Here is a 27,516-nt window from a genome sequence, read left to right as displayed (position 1 = left end):
TTTCTTCATTTTTTCTCTGTTTTATTTATTTATTATTTATTTATTTTTATTTTTTGAGATGGAGTCCTGCTCTGTCACCAAGGCTGGAGTGCAGTGGTGCAATCTCAGCACACTGCAAGCTCTGCCTCCCAGGTTCAAGTGATTCTCCTGCCTCAGCCTCCCGAGTAGCTGGGACTACAGGCGCCTGCCACCACGCCAGGCTAATTTTTTGTATTTTTAGTAGAGACGGGGTTTCACTGTGTTAGCCAGGATGGTCTCGATCTCCTGACCTCGTGATCCACCCGCCTCGGCCTCCCAAAGTGCTGAGATTACAGGTGTGAGCCACGGCACCCAGCCCTTTTCTTTGTTTTAAAAATGCATTTATTTATTGAAACACTTCCTGTTCTGTCCTTTGCCCATTTTTTTTTTCTTAGGGTATTCAGTTTTCTTACTGATTTTGAAATAAATAGTTAAAGCTAAAAGAGAAAACAAAAAACAAAGAAAAACAATTTTATATCTTTCAAATTTAGAATAAGGTTATACGACTATACTTGGGATGATTTTAAATATAAACCTGTGCTTCCAGCAGGCCAGCCAAACTCTTAAAATTTTGAAGAGAAAAGAAGACTGTTGAATTTAGATCAACTGAAGTCCTTGATTCTTTATAGCTAATTATTCTAAAAGATAGTCTCGCAACTTTGAAGTTTTAAATACACATTTAAAAATAAGCAGCCTTTAGGTGAATTGTAAAAAAGAAAGCAAATGTCATATCTAGAAATAAAGACAAACCAAGAAAATTTGTTCAAACATGTATCCTAGCTCTCATGAGTTACAACATTATGAGGTTTTATTTCCTATAGCTTCTCCACATAAAAAATGTCTTCTGTTAAAATTGTATTAGCTCAAATAAGGAAAGAATTTCAAAAACAAATGCAATATAGATACAGATAAAATACTCTAATCTTGTTCAAGGTCCCTGTCAGTTTCTATCACCTTCACTTAATCAACAAATGTATTGAGGAAATATTTACTGTGAGCCCTCTATGTGCCAGGCAGTGTCCTCATGCTTGAGAAAGAGCAAGAAACAAAACTAGGTCCCTGATCTTTTGGCTCTTTCAGTCCTAGAGACAGAATATAAATAAGTATATAGATAAATAAATGAACAAGACGATTATCCTTAATCTGCTTTTTTATGCCCAAAACAAAAGGATAGTAAGACTACTTTTTATTGGGTGGTTCCATTACCTTGTATATGTCCTTCATGGCATGTACAAGTATTTTATTTATTTGTTTACTATTTATCACCAACATTTCTCATTAGTTATATATGTTATATGAGGGCAAGGAACTTATCTTAAATACTGCTGCTTTCTCAGTTCTTAATATCATACTCATAGGATGTGCTCCATAAGTTTGTTGAGTGAATGAATGGATGGATCCTTAGGCATTCTAAACAAGAAAGATAACTAAGAGACTAATGTCATGCACTCCTCTCTAGCCTTATACCATACAAGAAATGTCTGCTCATCTCTACCCTTTGTGTTCAGTCTCCACAGGTGGTACAATAGCTCTGCTCCCACTTCACGACTCTCAAAGTCTTCCAAGGGACTAAACAGCTGATGCACACCAATGTGGCTTCTTCCACATGCATAGTTGTCCGACAAATAAAATGGTAACAGATGTGCCTCTGGTTTCTGAAAGCTGGGTGAATGTCCTTGGGTGAGTGTTGTATGCTTAAGAGTTTATGGCCCACGGTAGGAATGGAAACTCAGTAATCTGGTGTTGAGCCTTCCTCAACTTATTTCCTCAAGAAAGTTTCTCAAACCCGAATGTTGTAAATGTTGACAGCTGTAGTCAGGAAAAGGCATAGTAATGAGCTGCTGTGCCAATTTCCTTGAGCTGTCATAACTAATTACCATAAACATGGTGGCTTTGAACAACAGGAATATTTTTGCTCACAGTTCCAGAGGCCAGGAGTTTGAAATCAAGCTGTGCCATGCTAGCAGTGTGTGACTCCGATCTCCGCTTCTGTCTTCACATGGCTTTCTCTTTTGTGTCTCTGCATCTGTTCCCCCTTCACTATCTCTCTCTCTTTTTTTTTTTTTTTTTGATACAGACTCTCACTCTTATTGTCCAGGCTGGAGTGCGATGGTGCAATCTTGGCTCACTGCAATCTCTGCCTCCCGAGTTCAAGCGATTCTTCTGCCTCAGCCTCCCGAGTAGCTGGGATTACAGGCACCAGCAACCATGCCTGGCTAATTTTTTTGATATTTTTAGTAGACATGGGGTTTCACCATGTTGGCCAGGCTGGTCTTGAACTCCTGACCTCAGGTGATCCACCTGCCTCGGTCTCCCAAAGTGCTGGGATTACAGGTGTGAGCCACCGTGCCCAGCCTGTTCCCCCTTCTCTTCTAAGGATTTGTCATTGGATGTAGGGCACACCTTAATCCAGGATGATCTTATCTTGAGATCCTTAATCACAATCTGCAAAGACCTTTTTCTGAAATAAGGTCATATTTACAGGTTCTGGGAGTTAGGACGAGGACATATCATTTTTGAGGGTCCCACTCAACCTCCTACGTCTGGGATTCCTTCCTGTGATTAGAACTCATGTGATCTGAGTGAATGGCTTCTTTTTGCAATGATAGTTACCATAGCTGAAAAATAATCACCCCACTTTAAACGAATTATAAAACACAATTATAAATACATCTTTGTGAACATATTGAATTTCAAATGGACTTTTTTCCCCTAAAAAAAGTGACAAGGCAACATAAAAACTACATATTTTAAATACTAGTTTGTAAACACAATACTAACATCTACCTGGTGAGAATGAGTGAACAAATAGGAAAATGGCTTAATATTTCCCAAAACAGGCATGATGCAACAATATTATTATTGGCTGAAACAGGTTTAAAAAAATTATGCCGGCCAGGCGTGGTGGCTCACGCCTGTAATCCTAACACTTTGGGAGGCCGAGACAGGTGGATCATCTGAGGTCAGGAGTTCAAGACCAGCCTGGCCAACATGGGGAAACCCCATCTCTACTAAAATACAAAAATTAGCCAGGCGTGGTGGCAAGTGCCTGTAATCCCAGCTACTCTGAAGGCTGAGGCAGGAGAATCACTGGAACTCGGGAGGCACAGGTTGCAGTGAGCTGAGATCACACCATTGCACTCCAGCTTGGGTGACAGAGACTCCATCTCAACAACAACAACAACAAAAAGAATAAAACCATGGGTAGAAAAAATGGGAGTCTTTCTAATGAAATAAGAATGAACTTAATCTCATTGTTAATGTCATGTGCTGCCAGAGATATAGCCAAAATGTTCAAGGTCCTCTCTAAGGCTGTGTGTGTCCTTGGAATCTCAGAGTGAAGTGTATGGGAACACATGGAAATTCTCTAGGGCCTGCTAGGATCCTCCCAAAGCAGAACAAGTGTTTCCAAATTCCCATGGCTTACAGGCTTGAGTGGATATTCTATAACGGTGCTTCTCGAATGTTGCAGTGCACCAGAATCACCTGGAGGGCTTTGGTAAAATGCAGATTCTCTGTCCACTCTCAGAGATTCCGATTCCATAGGTCTAGAATGTGGCCAAGAATTTGCATTTCTAGCAAGGTCTCAGGTAGAGCTGATGTGGCTGGTCTGGGGACCACACTTAATATTGTTCGATGGCAAATGGAAATGCCAAAATAATTAAAAGGAACAACTTCATTATTGGATTATTTTGTTGCCTTTGGTTCACTCCACACAGTATTAGAAAGTGCTATATCTGGCCGGGCATGGTGGCTCGTGCCTGTAATCCCAGCAACTTGGGAGGCCAAGGCAGGTGGATCATGAGGTCAGGACTTTGAGACCAGCCTGACCAACGTGGTGAAACCCCATCTCTACTGAAAATACAAAAATTAGCCGGGCGTGGTTGTGGGCACCTGTAATCCCAGCTATGCAGGAGGCTGAGGCAGGAGAATTGCTTGAACCCAGGAGGCGGAGGTTGCAGTGAGCCGAGATTGTGCCATTGCACTCCAGCCTGGGCGACAGAGCAAGACTCTGTCTCAAAAAAAAAAAAAAAAAAAAAAAGAAAGAAAGAAAGTGCTGTACCTGTCATTAAGGTCCTACGTCAACTGTCAATGAAGTCCATGTGACAGTTCCTCTTCGCTTCTCAGATTTCCCTTCTTAGGAGGACTAAATACCAATATGGGAGGACAGGCAGTTACCTGCACAGTAAGATTCGAGCACCACCTGCTCCAGGATGTCTGCTTATTCTTATGCCTGGAAGCTCATCCTGAAACACTCTATCCTTTGGATAAAGACATTGTCATCTCCTGGCATTAAAATGCAAATGCTCTTAGGATATTAGCTGCCACAAACAGAGAACTTACAAGCTCATGCCAAGCCTATGTGAAGCCTTTATCACCTCTGCTAATCCTGGCAGCCACTCTATGAAGCAGGAATCAGCATCTTCCTCCCACAGTGAAGTTAAGCTGTTTGTGGAAAATCACATAGCTGGTAACAAGCCAACCTGTGATTTGAATCCGGGTCTGCTTGATGCAAAAAGCCACACTTTTAACCACTGCCCATATTTGTCTTGCAAATTCAACAACACATTATCAGCAGATATTGGGATCATAGTATGTCCTACAATGGCTACTAGTTTCTTGGGAAGCACTGAAGGAATGTAAGCTTGATGAGGCAAAGAGACTGGACATTTTGGGATCATTGCAAATTCCTTGACAAGAAGGACAAGGTTGGGGTGCTTCAGTAGAGAGGAGACAAACAAGAAAATATCTCCACATACTGCAAGCACTGTGAAGATTGAAAGAAAAATTCCAAAGTTAGCCTTTCTAAGAAAACAAGAGGTGTCAGTGTTGGGGAAATGATGATAAACGTTGCAGTGCTTCTGCAAAGGGCTGCTGAGGATGTGTGAAAGTGCAATGCTTTGTGTTTGTGTTTCTGGCAAGCTATATTTGGCACAGAAATTATAGGATCCAATTCTATTTGAATTGTTATGGCGAATCCTTTTGTTATTTTTTAATTTTTTATCTTTTGCATATAATCACTGGCCTGTTAATAGGTTTTTAAATTCAGACTTCTGTAGGCTGAGCTTTCTTCAAACGGATTGTAGGTGCAAGTGTGATTCTGGAAATCCCGTCAAAGGCAGTGTTAATTCCTCCACCTTAATTAAGCTTCACACGCTTGGTAAATTATAACTACCCCTTTTAATTATTTTTGTATATATTGTTGGAGATTAAAAGGAGTGGCATAATTAATATAAAGATTGCTTCTCTTCTGAAAGGTGCGGATTCTGTCTGGACTAGTGAAATAACGAAGCTGGAATGCTGAAAATGGCTCTGGGCACGATTGCCGACTCAAGGTACATACACCATGGCCTAATAAGATGCTTTTAACAAAAGCTGAGAGCTCGACATAGTTTATATATTTGGGGTCGTGGTGCTTAGAATTCTATTTACAGGGTGGCAATCAAGGTATAAAGAGAAAGAACATGGTGGTGGAGACACACAGACCTGAATTTAATTTTCCGTCCCTCTTCCCACCAAGCCCTGAGATCTTCGGTGAGTTAACTCAACTTCTCTGAACTTGAAATTTCCTAATCTACAAAATAGAGACAATAGCTAAGAGAACTGGGCCCTGCTAGTCTCATAGTGGAAGGTGGGACCAATACTTGTCTCCACTTTGCACCTCCCATCTGTCCTCAAACATCCACTTCTCCCTGTCTGCAGTGCCAAATAGGATCGGCTCAAACTCAGGAAACAGGAGAGGGTCATTCCAGGAGTATTTGCTCTGACTTGAAACAGGCAGAATAAATGAACCCTAGTCTAAGTAGATTCTGAGATTTTTTTGTCTGTTTTCAAAGTCAAAGCAGTGGCTTCTTAAAACCTGAATGACTCACAAGAACTCACTTATGAGTTCATTATTTTCTTTATAATGCTTTACAGAGTCAGAGGTGAACTGGCTGGGTTTCCTTAAGTGTGTTAACACTAGAGCTGATTTTTAGAGGCACTAAAGTATTTCCATCATTGAAATACTGGTCCATGAGCAAATAATAATAATGGCCACCATTTTTTGAGAGCCCTGCGCTAAACATACATACTTCACAAGTATTACCTCAGACAGTTTTTCTTGGTATCTTTTTATTATTATTATTCCCACCTCATAGAATAGGAAACAGGCAAGCATGTAAGTACTCTCCCATCCCCCACAGTCAGTTTGTAAGGGGCCAGGCTGGGATTAGAACTTACGAAATTCATCTACATACATGCCAGAGGCCTTTGACTCCTCTGCTACACAGCCAGATGAGCACCTTTCCATACATAATCCAGGACAATAACAACTGAAATTATGAAAACATATGTGACCAGCATAGAGTGACCCGTCTATTAATATATTATTAAAGGCATAATTATTAGTAATATTATTACTATTTACTCTCCATGGCTTAGTATAATACCCTCACAGATAACATTTGTGTTTCTTAGAACTTTCTCTTTAGGCTACATCTAATATTTTACATGTGCTTGATTCACCCTCCTGTTTGTGGAGAAGGAATTATATAGACAACGTTACAGCTTTCAAGTTGTACTGACCATAAGCACAGAGTATGAACATTTGACATTGTAACCTATTACTATGTTCTGTGTATGCTAGTATTTTTTATTCTGTCTGATTTCATTTTTTAAGAATGTTGGTCTTGACTAACAAACTTGATTTCAAACTGACAATAGGTCATATCCTGTACATAGACACACATAAACACACACGCACGCGTGCCCATGCTTGCACCACAGCACATAGCTCCAGATTTAGTAACTCAGACAGGCTTAACATTCAACTCATTTCATTAGTCCATGTGGCTCAGGGAGATTTTAACTATAACCATTTTGTCTCTGTCCACAAATTTAATTTGTAAATCACACAAAAGTACCTGGCAGTTTCTGACAGTTTTCTGAATGAATGAAAATGCAAACTGTGCTTTGGTAAGTAACATGCTTAAAACACTGCATGAACTACTCAAGCATATGCCAGTTTTCCATTCTTCATGCTTTTGTCTAATATACTGACACTCTTGGGAGTACATGTGGAGACAAGAAGTTATAGGCACGTAGGATTAGAAGTTACTGCCCAAAGTGGTTAATCAGCAGTAATCACCCCGACAAACAGGGCCCCTTCTACCACAAAGCTCCCTAATCTTTTCCCACCCCAGATGACATATCCAGAAATTATAACACTTGGTTAAACCGACTATAATTTATAAAAGGAAACTGAACTGTTTCTGAAGTGGTGGTATTTTATATTATTGGCAAGAGACTCAAGAATGTCTGTTCTATAAGATTCCACAGCCTCATTCTAGTGTCTAACAACCCTCAGTGTGAGAAATAATTTTCAAACACTTATAGTTGTACTTCAGAGTTGCAGACTGAATAGATTCAAACACTAGAAATAACTTTTTGGTAATTGGCAGTGCAGAAGAAAGACTATAAATCTTCAAGTGGATTATCTTTCACTAAATTTGAACTACAAGCCCAATTACTTAAGCAACTCAAAATACAGTAAGATAAATGTTCATTTTCAAGCTTCCCACTTACCCCTGGCTGCCCAAATCACATACACAGAATGAGTTAAGTGACATAGGAAGGTAAACCTCTTACCTGTGTTAAGGGGGTGGGGAGCCACTGGGAAGTGGCTCATGCACTATTCTAGTTTGTTGCAGGAATGATTTTTGCATTAACTGCTACTTGAATGACTCATGTTGCTAGTCCTGTGTACTTTTACTTATTTTTAATCAATTCTGAAATTATTAGAGGATTTTGATATTATGTCAAAATAGGATTTTGAGTTCTCTTAAGGAGGGAAACTGCTGTTGCCGTTACAGTTTACTGTTCTAATGCTGACCCCAGACTGTAGGTGTGAGTGGACTTGAGTCCACAGCAACCTTTGGAGAACTACATGACCTCATTAAGCTGGCTGCCTTATCTGTGAAATGGAGACACTACAGCACCTACGGCACAGGATTGTTAAACAATGACGAGACTCTCATTTATTAAGCACTCAATTATTTCAACACATGTCTTTCCAAAAGCAGAGAAACTAGTGGTGGTCCACATTCCTGAAGCCTGTTCAAAGAGTTTTCTTCAGATTAGCTTTACCTTATTTTGGCTTCTACAACCTCAAAGAGTTTAATTTAATTTTGAAAAAACTTGGCAAGTTTTAGGTTTTGTAAACAAGGAAGAAAAACTTTAAATTTGCCTAATTTCACTCTTGTGGATGTTACAAAGACATACATTTGTTTCTATTGAAGGCCACAGGGAGAGAAACTTCTAGCAAATGCTAGAGGGTGGCTGAATAGACCAGCTCTATAGTTTTGTTCATGAAACATATGATTTCATGAACTATCTAATTGTATCTCTAGGTTTTTTTTTGTCATTTTAAAGCCAATCCAATAATATTAAAAACTATAATACTATGAGAGTGCCTGAAGTTTCCTTAAATGCACATCTGAAAAAGAAAATAATGAGGTCCCAAACAGAAAACATGAAATCAAATAAAAGTATAAATTCCACATTGGAGATGAAAGAATGATGTTATAGCTATGGATATAACAAAAGTCCCACCGGTTAGGGGAAAAACAACTCAATGTCCAGTAAATGTGTATTTAAAAAAATGACAGATAGGAAATATAGCATTGTATAGCACTAAACACAGCAGGTCTATCAGTGGTTTCAGTTATCTGTGCGTGTGAGTGTGTGTGTGTGTTTTGATTTTGAAATCTCGTCATCTAAACCAGTATCTTTATAGGACAGCTTTACCCTGTCATTGAAACAGACTCTCAGAGGTCTCTTCAAGCATCCATCATCTGCTTTTATCTTCTCTGTAACATTCCTTCTGGTTAACTGCTCATGGCTTTAACATTTCCAGGAGTAGGAGAAATATCAGAAAAGGCTTATTAAACAATAATGTGCTGGAACCAGATAAACTGAGTTCCGAGGAACAGTGAAGGAAAATGATGAAGGGACACATTCGTTGTAAGTTTTAATTCCACATCTAGCTACTTGTTTTAAAAAAGTTTGGCTTTCAACAATTTTCCACATGTCTGTTTCAGGAAAACAGAAATAATTTCTAGTTAAGTTTAAAAGGAGACATTTACCTTTGTTTATGAGTATATATATTATGTTTGTAGCTAGCAATTAAGTCTCAGAGGTATTTAAGTTATATCAAAATGTTTATAGTATAATAAAATATATTTAAATATAAGAAATGGAAGTACTAAAGGCATATTTAGTCTTCTAGTATCAGAAAGATACTACCAGAAATGATTCTTTCAGCATGAAAGAGGAGAGTCCAACCCCAGTCAGATTTCTCAGTGAACCAGGCACAGTCCTGCTTACTGTCACTGTCACCTAGATGCACAAAACCACACATGGCAGTGTGCTCATCGATTATGCAACATTGGTTGAGCATCTGTTCTCTGCCAGGTTCTGTACCAGCTGCTAAACATACAAAGATTCAAGGTTAAAAAAATCCTCTCTTCATTCAAAAAGTTCAGCGTCTAATAGGATGAATAAGTGAATGAATGAATAAACCAAGTGAAACACTGCCAAGTGCTATTGTTTAGATCTAAACCAAAGCCCGCAGAGGGAACAGTGGACTCTACCTGGGAAGATTAAGAAGATCTTACCCGAGTGGGGACAGGGAACAAGGTCTCAAGGTGTGAGATGTCTTCCAGGTGAAGAAGCGAGAGAGGGCTATTCTAGGCAAGGAGAACCGCAGAGATGGGTCAAACAAGAGGTTGGAAGTAAGTAGGAAAAAAATAGTGAAGGGTGAAAAGATATCTGTCATTTTAAAATATTAATAAAAGACAGATTATGCTGGATTGAGAAATGGGTGACAGTTTAAGATGTCGGGCAGGAAGTGTAGGCTCCTCTTTTAAGAAACATGGGGTGGAAGGAAAGAAGAGGGCCCAGCAATAGCTTGAAAGAGAGTCTGCAGGGATCAGGGACTGGAGCTGGGGATAGAATCCTGACCCTTCCCTGGAGGGAACCAGAGGGAGCCCGAGGACCACCCCCATCACACACACAGCGGAAGGGATTTTCCCAAGATACTGGCCTCAACAGAATGAGTTTCCAGGATTCATCCTGAGACAGGTATCCAGTAACTGAAAACCCACAGTGGCTCAATTATGATTGAAAATTATTTTCTGCCTAAACAAATATTAAACTTTAAAGAACACTTGCATTTACAGTGTTTTAAGTCAATTAACCTTCACAGCCTACTGTACTTTTATCACATAAATGTTTCTAATCAAGGTTGAGATGAAAAGGAGTTTTCCATAACTGCAGCTTTAGCACGTCTCTAGAAAACAGAGCATGTCTTACACTGCACATGAACTCGTGATAACAGCAAGGGCGGATGCAACAGAGGAAGGATCTGGAGCTGCAAGTGAGGCTGTTGCTGGCCCACACCCCAGAGTTCCCCTCGCATCTAGTCCTATGGAGGACGTGGGGATGGAGCTCACTCTTCTGACTGAGCTCCAACTCAGCCTTAATTCTCACCAGCCCTTGGATTTTGTTTTTTTAATTTGGGAGCTCTCAAGAGGTTTGGTTTGGTTTGTAATCAAATTTATTTTTCATATCTATTCAGAAGTATGGAAACAGCCTAGAAAAACATCAAAAAATGAAATCCTATTTACTTGAGTTATTTTTAAAGGAGGGAAGACCTACATTTTCCAGACTGTAGGGAGAGAGCAAATCTGTATAATTTGGGGAAAAGGACAGCCCTCCAGAGAGCCAGAGAACTAAACTAGGTGGGATGGTGGGAGGCCCTGCTGAAGAAAGTGGAGAGTTGCTGGTGCTCTTGTCTCCCAGGCCTGTTTGGGCCACAAATTCACACTACCTGATCACCTGGCCACCTGATCACCTGGCCACCTGGCCACTTGGCTACCTGACCACCTAGCTACCTGGCCAGCTAGCCACCTGACCACCTGGCTACCTGATCACCTGGCTACCTGACTACCTGACCACTTGGCTACCTGGCCAACTGACCACCTGACTACCTGACCACCTGGCTACCTGGTCACCTAGCTACCTGGCCACTTGACCACCTGACCATCTGACCACCTAGCCACCTGACCACCTGACCCCCTGGCCATTTGACCACCTAGCCACTTGACCACCTGACCACCTAGCCACCTGGCTACCTGAATTCCCAACATGTGGACGTCACCTCTTCCTACACACCACCTTAAATCTCCACCCTCCCACTTTTCGGCATAGCTCTCGGAGTAGCCCAGCCCAGGACTGGCTATAAAAACTGAGAAAGCATGCTTATAGGGCTCATCCGAAGCCAGCTTCCTCTAAAAAACTCAAATAAAAAAACTCTTTTTTTTTAACAGTTTAAATAAACTGTTTAATTATGATTCTTGTTTGAAAGTGGAGCATGACTCCAGATTAAAAAGAGCTTCTAGACCTTAACAGGATAGCCATGCTGAATCATTCACAGAGGTCAACAAAATCTGTGATCAAGAGTCTTTTAAGAGGCTTCCTTTGCCCTCAAAGAGAACTATGGAGAATCAAATGTGAAGAAATGCTTTGATTTCATTTTGAAAACTTAAGTTTTCAAAAAAGTGTGACTTTAATATAAAACTACTTTCAGCAGAGCACAATTTAAACATTGACTCTTAAGAAATAGATTTGTATTAGGACACAGACAAAAATCCTATAATCATATGCTAATAACTGAAATTGTACTATAATTGCCTGCTAATTACCAGGGAAATCTACAGGATTAATATTAATAATGTAACTAATAAATCCTGATACAGGAAAGATTACTGTGAACCAACATTGAAGACAGAGATTGAATAAAGAGCATACTGTTTATTTCACAATTAACTACAACCTTGTGTCAATAATGCTTACACTGGATGTGACTACAATGATGTTTATTTGGATGTGTTTCTGGAATCAGGCTCACTACATCACAACCTGTACTGCCCGTTCTGAAAGCACAAGAGCTGTTATGTGCATTATTTTGGAACATCTGCACCAGAAAGTAGTAAAGGAATTCTTAGTTCTCTTCTGTAGGGAGAAGTTATATATGAATGTGCTACCAATTAACTGTCATAGCTTCTGGCTTTCACTCTATGAAGTTAATGTTGGTTGTTGAACCTCTTCTAATTTTCCTTCCCTGTTTGAAAGGTAACAAATAGAAAAATATGCCTTCCCGAGAACGTGGTTTTGGAATTATCCACTATTTGAGGAGATTTGGACTGATATCTAGTCTAGTTAACTTTTTTATTTGTGATCCATTTTAAATATTTTTTAAATGGCTCACACACTGTGCAAAACTGGATAACTCCACTGTGCAAATAAGTCCTGGGAAACTCCCAGCCTGTTCTATGTGTAGACGGTGCCTCAAAATCAACATGCCCCTGGCTGAACTCAGTACCTGGCCAACCTCCACTCCTTCAACACTTGGCCACGCTGCTCCTTCTGTCTCACCTGCCTCTGGGGAGGGCATCCAACCAGTTAGCAAAGCTGTGCTTTTCTTCATGATCCTTTTGTTCCCCTGTATCCCCCACAGCCAATCAGTCATCAAGGCTCTATCAGCTTGACAGTCTGTCTCTCACTCCTGGGTTAACTTTGTATTTCTCCTTTGCAATTCATGCCTCCAATCTCAGTCTTTCACCTGGCTATTGCTGGTTTTCCATTGCCAGTCCATCCCTCACTGCATCCATCCCATATGCTGGCTCAGAATTACCTCCCTGAAATACAGATATCCCATTACAAACCTGCCAAACATCCCCAATGGTTATCTAAAGCCTCCAACATCAAGCACTGCAACTCATTCAAGAGAAAGTTCATTTTGTCACAGTATTCTATTTGACTATTACTTCTGCACATTCTCCACTGTCTGTCCTTATTAAAGTTCTGGGAGGACTGATGAGCAAATGTAACACAGCCACTTGGATGGATGGCAATTTGCAGGTACAATTTCTATTATTACCCTCTCTTACACATCTTGGATCTCTAAAATCTGCTTCATTCAACAACAGAAAAACATGGCTAAACAAGATATTCATGTTAAACCTCAGTATAAAAAAGTATAAATACACACACATACACACACACACTTGAATATCTCCCCAATAAAACTGTAAAACAAGACTTTGTGGAGCCAAGATACTGTTAAAGCAACAAAGAGCAAGAAACTCTGAGCTCCACTTCTGGCTTAGTGACGTTCCTTTGCAAAGACGCTGAGGTGGGTGGTCGCAGAGGAACTCAAATAGCATTTCCCTAACATTCTACCTGCAGCTCTGAGGTTTGCCACCAGGACTGAGGTGTCAAGAATCAATGAACCTCTAACACTCAGAGCCTTCTGGGTCTGTGGACCCCTAGAATCCTTCCTGGGCTCAGTCAGCCTCCATTGGGGACCCAAGGCTTCAGCCTGTGACACATAGAAACAGCTTAATCAGGGTTTCTTTTAGAGTTTGAGACCAGAAAATTCCATCTATGCTTCATCTCCCTGTCATTCTAAGATGCCCTTAAAAAATGTAAGCCTTTCCACAGCCCCATGTACTGAGGACTTCCTTCCTTCACCCTACTCTCTGCATGGGTCAAATCAACAAATCAACTAGCACTCTCACTAGCGTGCATGAGAGTATCCACCCCTTCCACCTTGGCTAATAGTGTTATCAGACTTTATTAAATAATTTGTCAGTCCCATTTTTTTTTTTTTTTTGAGACGGAGTCTTGCTCTGTTGCCCAGGGTGGAGTGCAGTGGTGTGATCTTGGCTCACTGAAACCTCCACCTCCTGGGTTCAAGGGATTCTCCTGCCTCAGTCTCCCAGGTAGCTGGAATTGTAGGTGCCCGCCACCACGTCCGGCTAATTTTTATATTTTTAGTAGAGATGGGGTTTCACCATGTTGGCCAGGCTGGTCTGGAACTTTCTGCTTCAAGTGATCTGCCTGCCACAGCCTCCCAAAGTGCTAAGATTAGAGGCGTGAGCCACTGCACCCAGCTTCAGTCCCACTTTTTTTGTCTTGATTACTGTACCTATGAATGTGCTATTGCACGACTTGCAGCACCCTTCCTACCTTTTTGACCTCACATGCCCTAGTTATCCTTCCAGATGAGTCTCAGAAACTTCTCTGGGAAGCGCTCTTCTATGCTGCCACTTACCACGTGATATCTTAGCTAGTCATCTTCTTGCCCCTAGTCTTGAGCAGTTTGAGTACAGGGCTCTGCCTTAATTACATTTGTATTGCCAGTGCCTAACAAAGGGTCTGGCACATAGTAGGTGTTCAGTAAACTTTTGCAGAACGAATGTGGAATAACTGTGCTTTTCCTCAAACCGGTGTTAACTAATATGGGGCCATCACTAACTCCAAGTCTTCTTTTAAAGGGGCTTTCTCACTCAGAGAAAATCAAACGACAAATTTAATTTAAGTAGAGATTCCACGCAGGAGGTGGACATAGGTGGACATAGGAATGCTCCTGGGACTGCAGAATGTAAACTTATTTATGACCTTGAATAATTGTTGTTATTCAAGGAGCTCACAAGAGTGAACTTGTGAGACTCAGAGAACTTTGCTTATGTGTTTTGAAAAGCAGCAGAATCCACTTGGGCCTGGGTTTGTTTGGTTTACTTACATCAAGTTCGAGCTCATTGCTAATGTTTTCTTCCCCTGCCCCCAACTCCTGCCAAACAGTTTACGACCCAATGTACAAGAACCGCATATCAAACTGGCTTCCACCAATGTCAGAACTAGCAGCAGCCAAGAAGTCCACCACTCAGACTGCAAAACGTCCTCCATATCTAGAGAGGAAGGCACAGACCAAAGAATCAGGACGTCTGTGAACCAGCCTCTCTCCATGTAGACAGGGCCTGGTGGGTGCCAAGAACTGGCTAGAAGCTGGAATACAAAGGCAGTATATGGTGGAGAGAGGGCTTCGAATAATTGTTTTTTAAAAAATGGTGGCACGCAGTGGCTCACGCCTATAATCCCAGCACTTTGGGAGGCTGAGACGGGCAGATCACGAGGTCAGGAGATCGAGACCATCCTGGCTAACACAGTGAAACCCCATCTCTACTAAAAATACAAAAAATTAGCTGGGCGTGGTGGCGTGTGCCTGTAGCCCCAGCTACTCAGGAGGTTGAGGCAGGAGAATCCCTTGAACCAGGGAGTCGGAGGCTGCAGTGAGCCGAGATCATGCCACCGCACTCCAGCCTGGGCAACAGAGCGAGATTCCATCTCAAAAATAAATAAATAAATAAAATAAAATAAATAAAAATAAAAATGGTGCACATTTTGGCATTCTTGGGTTTCTATCCCACCTACATACCACTTATCACATGTGTGATCTTGCGTAAAATTCTTCCCTCTTAGCATCTTGGCTTTTAAACAAGAAAATGGGATATTTTGGCCAGGCGCGGTGGCTCTCGCCTGTAATCCCAGCACTTTGGGAGGCCGAGGCAGGCAGATCACTTGAGGTCACCCTGGCTGGGAAGAGTGACGGGGAGGGAGGGATGAAGAGAGGTTGGTTAATGGGTACAAACATAGTTAGAGAGCAGGAATAAGTTCCAGCATTCAATAGCAGAGCTGAGTGATTAGAGTTAGCAATAATTTATTGCATATTTCAAAATAGCTAGAAGAAAAGATTTGAGATACTCTGAACACAAAGAAATGGTAAATGTTTGAGGCGATGGATATCCTAAATGCACTGATTTGATCATTGCATATTGTATGCCTGTATCAAAATATCACAGGTACTCCATAAGTACGTATAATTATTATGTATCAATTTAAAAAAAAGAACCCTTGCTTTAGCTAAGGGGCCCTCATCTCGGTCTCTAACTCCAGCCTCAGGGTCACTGCCTGGCTGACTTGGTTGAACCTGCAGATCATAGATGCTGGTGGAGATTTGGGAATTGAGACTTTTGAGCCCTGAGTTTAACCTCCAGTTTCACGGGGGTTTCAAAAAAGAAATGCATTAAATAATTCGGGATACTTTTTAATTTTTTTATTTTTTAGGCCATTAGAATGTTCCTAACCAAAACTAGCAAATGTATGGCCCACGCACTCTCTGCCTTCCTTCACCCTCTGCAGGCACTGATAACCCTCCATGATAGTCCTAGTGGAGACAAAGAGTGACCTCAGAAACCTTCTCAATATCACACTCCAGAGTTAAAGCAGATGACGGTGCAACAGGCAGACATATGTGCCAGGACACCATCGGTGCTCCTTTATGTGGGAAATGGTGTTTACAACCCACTGGCAGAGAAATGCATGATTTGATTTTTTTAATCTAGCAGAAGAATGAATTGTATGAGATTTTTGCATATTTTCTCTCTCTATGTGAGCAGATGTCAGGTTGAGATTGGGGTAGAGACTGTGCTCAGAAGATTCATGTCTCATTGAAGCTAACTGATGGATTTAATGCCTTGTTCTCAGGTTGGAAGCAAGTAGCCCAGCTACCCATGAAGCTACTTAGTAAAGGTCACAAATCTCAGAGATAAAGCATGTGTGTGCCTATGGGGACACATGTGTATACAGAAAGAAAAGTTTGAAGGCAGGCAAGAGATGATAAAGAAGATAAGAAGATCTGAAGTCTTACAAGATCTGAGAAATCATTCTAGTCTCAGAAAAGTAAACCCTGTAACAATATCAAAGTTGGATAAACAGGTATGCCAGTAAAATGCTTTTATTATTTGCCTTATTTGGACCTACTCCATATTTCTCTTTAATTGCTCCTTTCATTTTCTTGGGTAATAATTATAAGGCTAACTTTTCAAATAAAATAAAATTGTTCCTCTGCTCTATGCAGATTTAACTAAACAGGTTAAGGCAAGTATCCCCAACCCCCGTCCTAGTCACCAGGTCTTGGTTTAGTTTATCAGCTCAGGTCAGGAACACAGATCTTATCCCGGCTCTTGCACTAATTATCTGAGGGGGAGTCATGTGATATGGGCCAGTGAGACTTCCTAGGCCTCAGTTTCCTTGTTTATTCGATAAATATGTTTGACTAGTTAATACAATAGGTGTATGTGTGTGATGCGGAGGTGAGGAGCGGCTTAACTATTTTGCAAGAAAAACCAGTAACTAGTTTCATTGTCTTCTACAGTGAGCCTCTGACCCTATCCTAGTCATTAAACTCTGCCAGTGTGGTCAAGAAGTCCTAGCCAGGGTGAAATGGAAGATCTGAAAAGTCCTCATTGTAGTGTATAAGAAATCAAAGTAATTGTCCTTTGCAAGGCTCAGTAATACCTTTTCATACCCAGCAGGATGGGAACCTTCACTTAGCCCACACTCATTTGGACTGAAGCATCTTAGTCAGCAAAATGGGGTAATGAAGTCTACAAATGAGAAATGACTTACTTCTTATGGAAACAGTGGTAAAATTATTTGGAAACACATACATTACTGTCTGTTTTTAAGTAATTTTTGGAAGCTTTAAGATCTATTCCCTGAATTCCCCTACTTTGCTCTGCATCTCAGAGGTTGATTCTGCAAACTGCACTTTCCGGGGTAATGTGCCCTCTGACTCCGAGTTAAATTCTGCCAATGGGAGGCACTGGCAGGAGATCACGAGGCAGAGAGAAGCCAGGACAGTTCTTCTCCTCCCTCTTGGCACTGAGAATGTCTCTGGCAGCAATTCTGCTGTGCTTTCATCTCCCATTGGAAAACAGCTCTCTCTGTGGTCCCAGCTCCTGCTGGGTGGCTCCTACAACACCCACCTCCTCCTCCCTTTGATTCTCCAGCCCTGCAGGTAATAGCTGGATTGTCTCATTGTGCCTTCAGCCTTTCCAACCTTGGCAATGAATTCATGCCCAGTGAATTATTGGGCCATGAGTGTTGCCTTCCAGACTGGACCCCGAGTGATGTGCCATCCAGGGGGCTGCTGGTCTCTACAGAACGGACCTCAAGTTTAGGGGTACACAGACTCCTGGCAGATTCACTCCTTCTTTAAATGGTTCACTTGCGTGACCACCTAGCATTGCTTGCACTAGGCATGTGTTGAAATGGAAAGAACACTGGACAGAGAACTAGAAACTTAATGTGTAGTCACATGACCTTTGCCAAATGGCTTTAGGGTCACACGAGCTTGAGTTTATTTATGTCACAGGGATAAGAGTTCATCTGACCTGCTGACTGCCTACTAGGCTCAAACGGGGAGGCCATGAAAACACGTTTTAGGAATTGAAATGGTCATTGCAAATCTAACTATATGACTATGATTTTATGAGACACAGTTGACTTTCATAGAATAGAAAACGCTTTGCTCTCTGCTTAGCCTGATTTTGGTTACTCAGTCTGATCTGCACTAAATGTCCTGACATAGACTAGTGCCGGGCACATCATAAGAGCTCTGTGGCTCCAGCTGTGATTACTGCGCCAGGCTCCCCTTGGCATTGAGACAACATGTCAGTTTATCGAGGACTATACAGGGAAGTCAAGGTCAACTTACCAATGTCAAGGACCCTCTGCTTCGCCGTATGCTGCCGAGAGTGCCAGTATTTCCAGTATTTGAGCTGTTCATCTCTGTTTTTGTCTTCACTGAAGACCACCATCACCACACTCTGCAGAGGGGAGAATCGTGGAGCTTACTTTTTGTTCAGTGCCTCTGTTGCCTCAGTCTCCAGTTCTGGAAGTTCTACCAGAGGTGTGTTTGTGTCATGTTGCTTTTCTTGCTTTAGAAAAGCCCAGACAAGCTTGGTTGTATGGTCCGTTTTGTTATAAAATGGACCTACTTAAAAAATGAATTTGTCTTTCAAATTCATTTTGAAGCATGAAGGAAAAAAAAAAAGAGTCCTACATCAGTTTTACCAGGAGGTTATAAACAACCAGATTAACCAATTAGCAGCAAATGTATTATTTTGTGAGGTCAGCAGAAACCCCCCCCAAATTTTTTTTTCTTGTATTGGAAACAAGCATTCTTTTGAAATTTCTACTCATTAAACATAAAATGTGATGCCATTTGTAAAGAAGCAAACATCTGTTTGTGGTCTAATTAAGTGGCTCAGGCTGGAATATCAAAATTAATGAGAAAAATACTAAGGAAATGAGGAAAATGCTGAAAGACAAATTCATATTGGTGAACATAGATCTAAACTACAGATATTTCATACACTGAAAAATGCAAGAGCAACTATGATATCTATTTAAATCTAATGTGGATGCACTTTAAAAATGAGCTTGAGAAACTAATTATATCTTGCAGAAATAAGAATTCAAAACTCTTTTCAGTTCTAAATTATAAACAGCCTCATTAAACTAAATACACATTAATTCACCGTCACTTATGAAATGGAGACAGTACCAAAAACAACCCTCTTCCAAAAAAAAACCCTTTAATTACAGTATCAGGAATACTCTTCCTCTCACTCCACATCCAAAACACTTCTTAGGCACTTTCCTACTATTCCTGAAAAATATTTCATGGACTCTCATTCCTTAAGAACTTCTTAGGGCTGGGCCGGGTGACTCATGCCTGTAATCCCAACACTTTGGGAAACTGAGGTGGGAAGATCTCTTGAGTCCAGGAATTCAAGACCAGCCTGGGGAACATAGTGAGACCCTATCTCTGCAAATAAAATAATAAAATAAAAAGCCAGGCATGGTGGTGCACGTCTGAAGTCCCAGCTACTTGGAAGGCTGAGACAGGAGGATCCGTTTGAGCTTGGGAGGTTGAGGCTTCAATGAGTAGTGATCATGCCACTGTACTCCAGCCTGGGTGACAGAGAGAGACCCTGTCTCAAAAACCAAAACCAAAACCAAAACAACCTTCTCCTTTGTAGCAGTTTACACATTAGTAGTCATTTACTTATTTACCATTATTCAGCCAATGGCAATGTCTTCCCAATTAACATCAAACTTAGCAAGGACAGAAACAGTGTCTGCCATTCACCTTGGCACCTGACGAATAACAGACAGCAAATACATGCCGGTGGCTGGCTGTCACTTTGAAATCTGGCTCTTGCCTAAAGTATGTGTAAACAATTTTTACACAAGAAAGCAGATGTTTGTTAGGAAAACTGTTTAGAAATATGTATCCATATTGTTTCGAATTCACAAGCAGTGAGATCTTCAGAGGCACTGGATACATGACAACAAAGAAAACCATTCTCTGTGCTGGTGCAACTATGAGCTCAGCCAGCTTTTCATTCTACCCTCTGCCACGCCTCAAACTTTTCCATTTATGTGTAAAAGTTTACTGCGTGGCTTCCTGGTATTTATTTGTCGCAAAATAAAAATAACATTTAAAGTAATATTTTTTCTGGCAAGTGTCTAAATTAGCATAAATAATGGCATATTCTTGGTATGGAAATTTATTTCTTCAATGATAAAGGAAAACGCAGTTTGAAACTGTTGTTACCACGCCCTACATGCTTCGACTTGGAATGAAACACTGTTCTCAGAAATAAATGCTGATAGGTGACAAACACATTTCTCCTTCCTGCTCCAGAGCCGGGGAGTAAGAAAGAGCCACTCTGAGAGGCGCCAACTTAGTCTCCAAGGGTGGAGGTTGAAGTCCTTACAAGAAAGGGGGGACTCTTCACTTTAGCCAAAATGGAACATAAAGAAATAAAATTTTCTTATTAAATTATTTTCATGATTTCAGCAAAGTAGAATTCTTGGGAAAGTCCCTGTACTCCAAACTGTTGTCATGACCTTAGAATACTAACCACCCACCATTTTTTCCAGGTTGATGATAATGATGTTAAGAGGGTGTATATGAGTTATACTAACACTTGGAATTTATAAGGCTTAAAAAAAAAAAAAGCAAATTTATTCAGTGTCTTCTTACCAGATGCTCATATACAAGAGGGGGAGGATGTAATTTATAGGAAATATATCCAGAGAGAAATAGATCCAGGCTAACATTTCCCTGCCTTCAGCCCTCCATGCTGCTCAACACAGCACAACCTCACAGTAAAGAGAGTTGGGTTCAGGAGTCTGACGCCCTGGGGTAGATCCTGGTTCCCTCACCTTTTAGCTATGTAACCTTGGCCGGTTACTAGTTTCTGAAACTTTATCACCAAGTTTCCTTATCTGTAATATCATAAAAACAACAGTGCCTTTTTCATAGGGTTGTTGTCAGTTTCAGTGAGTTACTAGACAGATGGCACCTAATACAATACCTGGCGCTTGAAGATAATAAATATAAATTGTTATTTTATGACTCTTGTTATTATTATTGTGAGGGCATATTCTTCACCGCAGTCTTGACCACAGCGTTAGAACTTACTAATTCTCCTGATGGGCACACAGCACACCAGCAACTTTCTCACTGCGGTGAGCTCAACCTTGTGTGGAACCTGCGCCCCACCTGCACTGGGGGCATGCCCGAGTTGTGGCGCTGTAGGCACACCATGTGCCCCCTTCTTAAGTGTTCTGAAGTGGTAGGAGGAGGGAGCTGTGACTAAAATAAGGTGGGCTGGGCATCATGGACCCAACACCATAAATCATTTTACAACAGATCGGGAAAGTCCTTCCACCTCTTTTCAGAGCTGTGCTATAATTTTCCTTTTCAGTAGAGAAGGATTACCAGGCCTCTCCCTTCTTGGCAGTAGCAAGTACGCCAGAAGCTGGCAGGCTTCCAGAAAAGGGAGAGCCAGTTTCATTTCCCACAAGTAGAAATAATACTCATGAATCTGAAAACTCCCCCAAGTGACTCCTGGTGGGGATCGTGCCTCATCTCTGGAACCCTGAGAAAGCCCTGGGCTGCAGAAGGCTTTGAAACCAAGTTCCACCAGGCCCAGGGATTCAGAGTGAACTGCATTTTCCTTTACAGAATAGAACAAAGCTCTTTCTCACCCACAGAGGGGTTCTGACTTACAGCTACTTACTTGAAAAATTAAGATCAATTGATTGAAAATAACAACAACAAGGAAGCACATAAGCAGTGAGTGAAGCGGGAAAATTCCTCGGATACAGTCAGACAGCATGTTCCAACCGTGCCCCTTCCCTGGGGTTTACTGGTTACTGATTACAATGATCAATTACGAGCCAATAAGTGCTCTTGCCCCAACTCTCTGACATTCGTTCTAGAATTATTTATGTTGAAGGTTTTATTTTTTTTCCATGCCATTCCACAAGGCTGTGAGGTAGCCATTCCGTTCATCGGATTCCTTTGTACTTTATCTGAGAAATGTGGCCCCTACCCTGACTTTGCTGATGGGGTGTCGGAAGCATTTGTTGTCTCCGGTCTCGCTGAGTGTTATGGCATAGAACTGTCCTTTGTTGAGGTAGGTCATGGGGCCCTCCCCCTGCTTCTGACGGAGAGATTTGGTGGCTTCCAGGGTGTACTGAAACGTGCCACTGTGAAAGAAAACAAACAGCGGTCAGACCCACTCACTTGGACATTTCTGCTTTTTTGACCAATTTCACATCATAGCATTTCACATGAATATTAACCAATGTTTACTGTTTTAGAGACAAAACACAGCATATGGCAAAAGAGATGAGACCAGATCAAAGGTCATTGCTAGTACAATGTATACAACATTTCTAACAGTGGCCCATAAACCAGATGGTTTGGAAGGGGAGAAAGTCCACGATGTGCCTGGCGAATTGTGCAAAAAACAGCTCTACCAGGAGAACCCCTGGTAGATCTTAGCTGGCAATTAGGTAATGCTTGAAGCTTAAGAATTAATAGAATTTGCCATTTTTACCCTAACAACAAAACAACTAAATAAATAATTTTGTTCAATTCATGTATATACCTAACCTTTTTTTTTTTTTTTTGTCTAACCAAGGTGTTACAGATAGCTGTATCTTACTATAAAACATCTCAAAACATGAAAATCCAAAACTCAAACATTCACTTGAGAATCTAGTTCCCTAATAACAGGGAGTACTTTTTGTATTTTGCTTCTTGTTTTCAAGCCTGCGGAAGAACTCATGGCAGGGTTGTTCTAAATCAGGGGTTTGCAAATGATGGCCCATAGGCCAAATCCATCTCACTGCCTGTTTTTGTAAATAAAGGTTTATGGGAACACAGCTGCACTCATTTGTTTACATACTGTCTATGACTGCTTTCGTACTATAGCAGCAAGGTTGAGTCGTTGTGGTAGAGACGATAGCCTGCCAAACCTAAAATTCTTACTCTCTAGTTCATTTCAGAAAAAGTGTGCAGATCCCTGCTCTAAATAGTGTCCCTCACATTTTTTAAAAAACATGATATAATTTACAAAGGAAAAACACTGATTTTTCCCAACTTCGAAGAGTATATCAATTATTTAAAATAACACAACAGGTATGAACCACAATCATTTTTTGTTTAACACATTCATTCAGAACTATTTATTTCTGCTATACTGCAGGACGGCTCACAGTGACAACCCAATAACAAACACCACATAATTTCTAGATCATCAGAAACTGTCCATTGTGTTTATTTTTTTAGCTCTTTTATTTCATAGTCTTTGGAAGGCTGGGCACAAAAATGACTCAAACTTTATCTCTGAAAATGGCCTCCTGACAGGATTATGGGGGGCTCTTGCTTTCTATGTTAAATATTTCTGTAATGTTTTATTTATTTTTTAACTTTTATAATAAGAAGAAAATCTGAAGGGCAGAATAATATTCCTGTTTTATGATAAAAAATCTTAGGCTTAAGCTAATAAACTAAGCAAATTCCAGAATATGTGTCTTAAAAGAAGTTGGGAAATAAATCATTCAAAACAGAACTGATTCCATTGTCATTTTGTCTGAAAAAGCAATTTCAACAGAGTACCATTGAATCATAACATTTTAGACCTGGACAGGATATTAGGAATCACCTAGACCACTAGCTTGCATCTTGTCTAGGGCACAGACTGCTTTGAAAACATGAAGAAAGCAGTGAATTTTCCTTCCCAGATAAAGGCACTTATGAACATAAATGATTTTTAATATAATTTCAGGGATTTGTGTCCATCAAGCCTGCCCATAACACAGGATAAAAACCCAAGATTCAGCCCACCTTCCTCATTTCACAGCTAAGGAGAGGCTAAGAGACGTGCTCGCTCTGCTGGACCATGGCAGCAGCGGAAAGAGAAACGAGGTCAAGTCACTGGTAGGTCCTTGCTCTTCCCACTGGCCTGGCAGCTGCTGACATGGTGCTTTGGATTTACAGCATGCAAATTAGACTCCTATTCCCACATTTTAGAAGGCAATTTCAAGTCCATTCTTCCTTGCCTCCCGCTTCCTGCCCCCAGGAATTCTAAATAAGATGATCTGGGGAGGATGAGTGGGGAGCCTGAGATTGGAACCAGAGGACTTTAAGAGGAAACCAGGAGAATGGAAAAGGGCCATATGTGTAAAAGCAAAGGGGCAAGAAACAGTGGGAGATGGGATTTTAAGTAAAGAGGGACCAAAACATAGAGGGCCCTGATGACCTTCATAAGGAATTTGATTTCAATTCTGCCTGAAATGATAAAATCTTCGGTACGTTTTGTAAATGGGGGAGATAAATTCATTTCTTGCCACTCTCTCACTCTTTTTTTTTTTTTTATGTGATGGGGTCTTACTATGTTGGCCAGGCTGGTCTTGAACTTCTGAGCTCAAGTGATCCTCCCACCTCAACCTCCCAAAGTGCTGGATTACAGGCATGAGCCACCACGCCCAGCTGCCATTCTCTCCTGTCTTCAGACATGATCATAACCAAGGTCTTAAAACATGACTCTTTTACCTGGAATGTTCTTAATCTTCCTTCTTTTCTTAGAAAACACCTGCTATTAATCCTTCAAGATGCAGCTCAAATGCCACTTCCTGTGAATATTTGCCCTCAACCCCACACACCTTCCTACTCCCACACACATGTGCAGGCCTATAGGTCCATTTAGTTCTGTTTATATATCTCTGTAGCAGGACTCATCTCTTAGCAAATGTTTTTCAATTTGTTTGTCATCACATTTGTCTCCTCCAAAAGTGTGGACCTCTTGTAAGGAGAGATTATATCTTATCCCCAACCCTACTCACACTGCTGCACATGGAAGGCACCTGAGTGCATGATAGCTGGTAGCTGGCTATGTGCACAGTGGAACAAAAAAGAAGTGTTGGCAGGGAGATCCAATGTATTGCAATAGCTCAGGAGAAAGTTGACAAGGGTAACTTGGAAAGGAGATGACAGGTGGAACAGACAATTCAGCATTTAGCAAGTGCTGAGAAAGTCCAACAGGAAAGAAGCCAGATCCTTTACCTCTAGCTGGGGTGGCTTGGAGAATGGGAACATCATTAGCCACAATAGGAAATAAAAGCAGAACACCAGGTGTGAAACAAGTGGAAAAGGAGGGAAAGAAGAAAAAAGATGGAGCTTCATATTACACTTGTTGGGCTGGAAGCACATGAGTATGAGGTTCAGAGGAACACCTACAAAAGAATGTCTAGCCAACAGAAGGAAGAAAAGGGGTGTAGGCCCCAGAAAATTGTCCAAGACTGGAAATAATGATATAGAAGTCCTTTGTATAAAGAAAAAAGCACTGAGGCAAAGGAAATCACACTGTTCTGTAAAAGTTTACAAAGAAAAAAGGTTTAAAGGTATAACTCAAATGTACATTTAAAGGTTTATCAGTTAATCAGTTTCTAAGGATGCATCTCCTGGTAACTCACCTTGATGTCTGATCATACATGTACTCCTCAGCCCCAACTGAAGCACTCCGAAATTTCTGCAAAATATGAGTCATCGGAATTAAAACAAATAGGTAAGTCATTATGCAAAAATGATAATAATAAATGTATCCAAACTATTTTATTCTCTCACTAGAAAATAAAGTTATGTATTTGATATTATGTTTTCAACTACAGCAAAAGTAGTCATAGAACTCACCTATCACCTCCTCACTGAGAGCTACACTCAACAGAAAATACATTCGTGCTTTGTATGTTATTCACGTGTCCACAGGTGTTCCTACAGAGTTTGAGGTACTGGAAGCTGTTTCCTCAAATACATAATACATCTCTTCCATTTGCTATTGTCTCCAACACTTATTCCAAATGTCATAAATTCTGAATTAACAGAACATGAATTACACAGAGGTCATATAGCGCAGCAAAAAGCAATACAGTAGAATGGTTAAGAACATAGTTTCTGAAGCAAGATTGTATAGGGTCAAGTTCTAGCTCTTTTACCTGTTACCTATACAAAATGAGGCAAATGCTATATTTTCTTCATCTATAAAATTTCTATTTATAATAATTAGAAGAATTAAATAAGTTTTAAAAAGTACTAAGAATAGGCTGGGCATGGTGGCTTATGCCTGTAATCCCACACTTTGGGAGGCCAAGGCAGGAGGATTGCTTGAAGCCAGGAGTTTCAGACCAGCCTGGACAATAAAGCAAGACCTGTCTTGACTAAAAATAAAATAAAATTAGCTTTGTGTGGTGGCTCATCCCTGTAGTCCCAGCTACCCAGAAAGTTGAGGCGGAAGCATCGCTTGAGCCCAAGAGTTCAAGGCTGCAGTGAGCTACGATCACGTCACTTCAGATCAGCCTGAGCGACAGGCTGGAGTGCCTATTAAGACCCTATTTTCTTAAAAAAAATGAAGTTACTAAGAATAGAGCCTGGTACATAGTGAGCACTATGTACATGTATAAATACTATTATAAAGTAATAATTTGACCCTATTCAGTGCCCTTCTCTAAGGATCTTCATTATCACAATATTGTTAAGAGTAGGTTTTCTGGGGAAACTAAGTTTAGTATTACACACAAAGAAGCTTGGGTCTCAAGATGTTCAATTGTATGTACAGTGCATATAGGATGTGCTTTGCTGCATCTTAGAACCTTTTCAAAAGTAGATGACCAAAAGCCCTAATTCTTGATCTGAAGCGAATATTGTAGAATACTGATGAAAAAGCATTTCATTGACCACGTATCTTGTTCTTTCACTATGACCATTTTTCAAGTGTCTCTTCCTAAGAGATAACCTTCCTGCCTCTCATTTCTGTGCAATAAACTTACATTCTTTGACCGGCATTTCAAGGGTTTCCTTCTAAAGGAAAAATGTTACCACAGCTATTTTCCAGACTTCCTCACAACTCCTAACCATCATCTCTGGAACTCAGCATACCTTATATCACAGTTTCCATACATATTTATGATCCTTCTTTTTATCCAATCTTACTTCTTGAATTCAAGAAGATTATCTTCCCTTCAAACTTTACCCACATGAATCCCATGAACATTGCCCAAATAATTGTTGGCTGAATAAATAATCATGACAGAGAATCAAAGGTACAGATTTGTGTTTCTTTTGCAATAAATTAGGTAATCAGCAAAGCATTCAATGGGAATTTTCTGGGGCTTCACAATCTGCTTTGGTGCCAGAAGAAACACAAAATTATATATAACACTGTCCTGGCCTCAGAGAGATAAAAATTGGTTGAGGGGATGGAATAAATTCACATTAAAAAAAAAAAAACTAAAATACAGCAAATGACTATATATGAAAGTTTATGTTGAATCATTCATTCTTTCATGTGTCTTGACTGGAAAAGCATGGACTGGGCATTACCAGGAAAGGAAGATCAGCAAAAT

The 27,516-nt window shown here is 40.6% G+C and overlaps 1 protein-coding gene across 1 annotated transcript in view; it reads right to left on the bottom strand.

The window, feature by feature from the left end:
* The window catches only part of GRHL2 (grainyhead like transcription factor 2), a 178,251-nt gene that overhangs the window by 74,738 nt on the left and 75,997 nt on the right, over nucleotides 1-27,516 (bottom strand). Inside the window, exons 5-7 of the mRNA XM_519890.9 lie at nucleotides 25,591-25,646; nucleotides 22,161-22,317; nucleotides 18,464-18,575 (exon numbers count right to left, since the gene is read on the bottom strand). Of these exons, the coding sequence (XP_519890.3) occupies nucleotides 18,464-18,575; nucleotides 22,161-22,317; nucleotides 25,591-25,646 (325 nt within the window). The remainder of the gene's footprint in view (nucleotides 1-18,463; nucleotides 18,576-22,160; nucleotides 22,318-25,590; nucleotides 25,647-27,516) is intronic.

The sequence above is a fragment of the Pan troglodytes genome, chromosome 7 (genome assembly GCF_028858775.2).
Source record: "Pan troglodytes isolate AG18354 chromosome 7, NHGRI_mPanTro3-v2.0_pri, whole genome shotgun sequence".
Classification (NCBI taxonomy): domain Eukaryota; kingdom Metazoa; phylum Chordata; class Mammalia; order Primates; family Hominidae; genus Pan; species Pan troglodytes.
This window is presented reverse-complemented; position numbering and strand designations above follow the sequence as displayed.